Below are 1777 nucleotides of genomic sequence, written 5' to 3'. Positions count from 1 at the left end.
GTATATATATAGATACATATATATCAAAACTTTTTTGATATAAATATATACTACTTGGTAGAAATGTGTTCAACATAAGTAAAATAAGTGAAAATTTTAGTCCTACTTATATTAACTTCTACTAACCATTTCTTGGCTAAATGTGATAATAAATTAATTCTATAAGGGATTGTCTTTGGTCCTTAGAATTTTATCTGTGTTAACTTAATTACAATAAGCAGAAAGGAGACATACAGTAATTAAAAAGGAGGATTTATATTCTTTAACTGACAGTGCCTATCAAAGATGGTAAATTTCATCTGCTATAATATAAATGCATTAAGATCAGCAAGAAAGTGAACTGAATTGAAAAAAAAAATGAGTTAAAAAATATATTGAGTGAATTAGAGATTTAATGAAGTGCCAATGAAGTCTCGGTGTCTCTCCATCTTAACGGATCAACACTTTCTTTTTGCAACGAATATTGTGTAATACATCTTTACAATATTTACTTTTGTAATACCTCTACTTAGTTAGCTATGTGCTTACCAAATGAAAGTCATGGCTTAAAATATGGTTGTTAAAATATAGATATATTATCGTTAACTCTCATTCTTCTAGCCTAGGTAATAGAAAGAAATACATTAATGATTTTATTTGTTTCAGCATCCCCTACCCAGTTCCTCTATTACATGTAGGTTCATGAACCAGCATTAAGTTCTAAGCAAAGGCTAATCAAGCTCCAAAATCTGCCTGTGGTGTTTCTAGCAAGTAGAGTCAGAGCAATGAGAAGATTCAATAACACTCTTCATCACTCTAAGGGCTTTGTTCTGGTGGGCTTCTCTGAATGGCCCAAACTAGAAATGGTTGCTTTTGTGGCCATCTCCATTTTCTACATAATGACTCTACTTGGGAATTCAGCCATCATTATCTTGTCGCGCCTTGATCCTAGACTTCACACCCCAATGTATTTCTTTCTGGCTAATCTCTCTTTTTTGGACCTTTGCTATACTACCTCCACTGTCCCCCAGATGCTGGTCAACATACAGAGCCACCGGAGAAATATCAGCTACGGAGGCTGCATAGCTCAACTATTCATCTTCCTTGGCTTAGGATCCACTGAATGTGTCCTTCTCTCAGTAATGGCCTTTGATCGTTATGTAGCTATCTGCCAGCCTCTGCATTACTCAGTTATCATGCATTCTCGGCTATGCCAACAACTGGCAGCGGTGGCTTGGGTAACAGGTTTCAGCAACTCTCTGGTGCAAACAGTGTTGACTTTCCTGTTACCTCGGTGTGGTCAATATCAGGTGGAGAATTTCTTCTGTGAAGTACCTGCCATGCTTCAATTATCATGTGTTGATACATGGATCAATGAAGTGGAGATGTATGCTGCTGTGGTGATCATAAAAGTTATCCCAGTGGGATTAATCCTGTTCTCTTACATCAACATTGTTAGGTCAGTGGTAAGAATCCAATCTTCTGAGGGTCGAAAGAAGGCCTTCAACACATGTGGGTCTCATCTGCTTGTGGTCGTTATGTTCTATGGCTCAGCCATTAGTGGTTATGCATATATGGCACTCAAGAACAATTCTGCCAAGTTGAAGGGCAAGCTTCTTGCACTTTTCTATGGACTCGTAACTCCAATGCTCAACCCCCTCATCTACACCTTGAGGAATAAGGATATAAAGGAAGCAGTAAAGAAGCTGCTAGGGAGAGAACTGGAGCAAGGGTGGAACATGGCTTAGGAGAATGTTCAGTTCAGTTCAGTTCAGTCGCTCAGTTGTGTCTGACTCTG

General features: G+C 38.1%; 1 protein-coding gene across 1 annotated transcript; it reads left to right on the top strand.

Moving 5' to 3' along the window:
* Positions 1 to 764: 764 nt before the first annotated feature.
* Positions 765 to 1727, top strand: LOC104987585 (putative olfactory receptor 2B8). The gene has a single exon (XM_010838605.1). It carries the CDS (start codon positions 765 to 767, stop codon positions 1725 to 1727), a length of 963 nt encoding a protein of 320 aa, XP_010836907.1.
* The last annotated feature ends 50 nt before the right edge of the window (positions 1728 to 1777 follow it).

Source organism: Bison bison, unplaced genomic scaffold (genome assembly GCF_000754665.1).
Source record: "Bison bison bison isolate TAMUID 2011002044 unplaced genomic scaffold, Bison_UMD1.0 scf7180017846109, whole genome shotgun sequence".
Lineage (NCBI taxonomy): Eukaryota > Metazoa > Chordata > Mammalia > Artiodactyla > Bovidae > Bison > Bison bison.
This window is presented reverse-complemented; position numbering and strand designations above follow the sequence as displayed.

Coding starts and splice junctions, on each gene's coding strand:
- LOC104987585 (XM_010838605.1), top strand. CDS start 765: ATGAGAAGATTCAATAACACTCTTCATCACTCTAAGGGCTTTGTTCTG.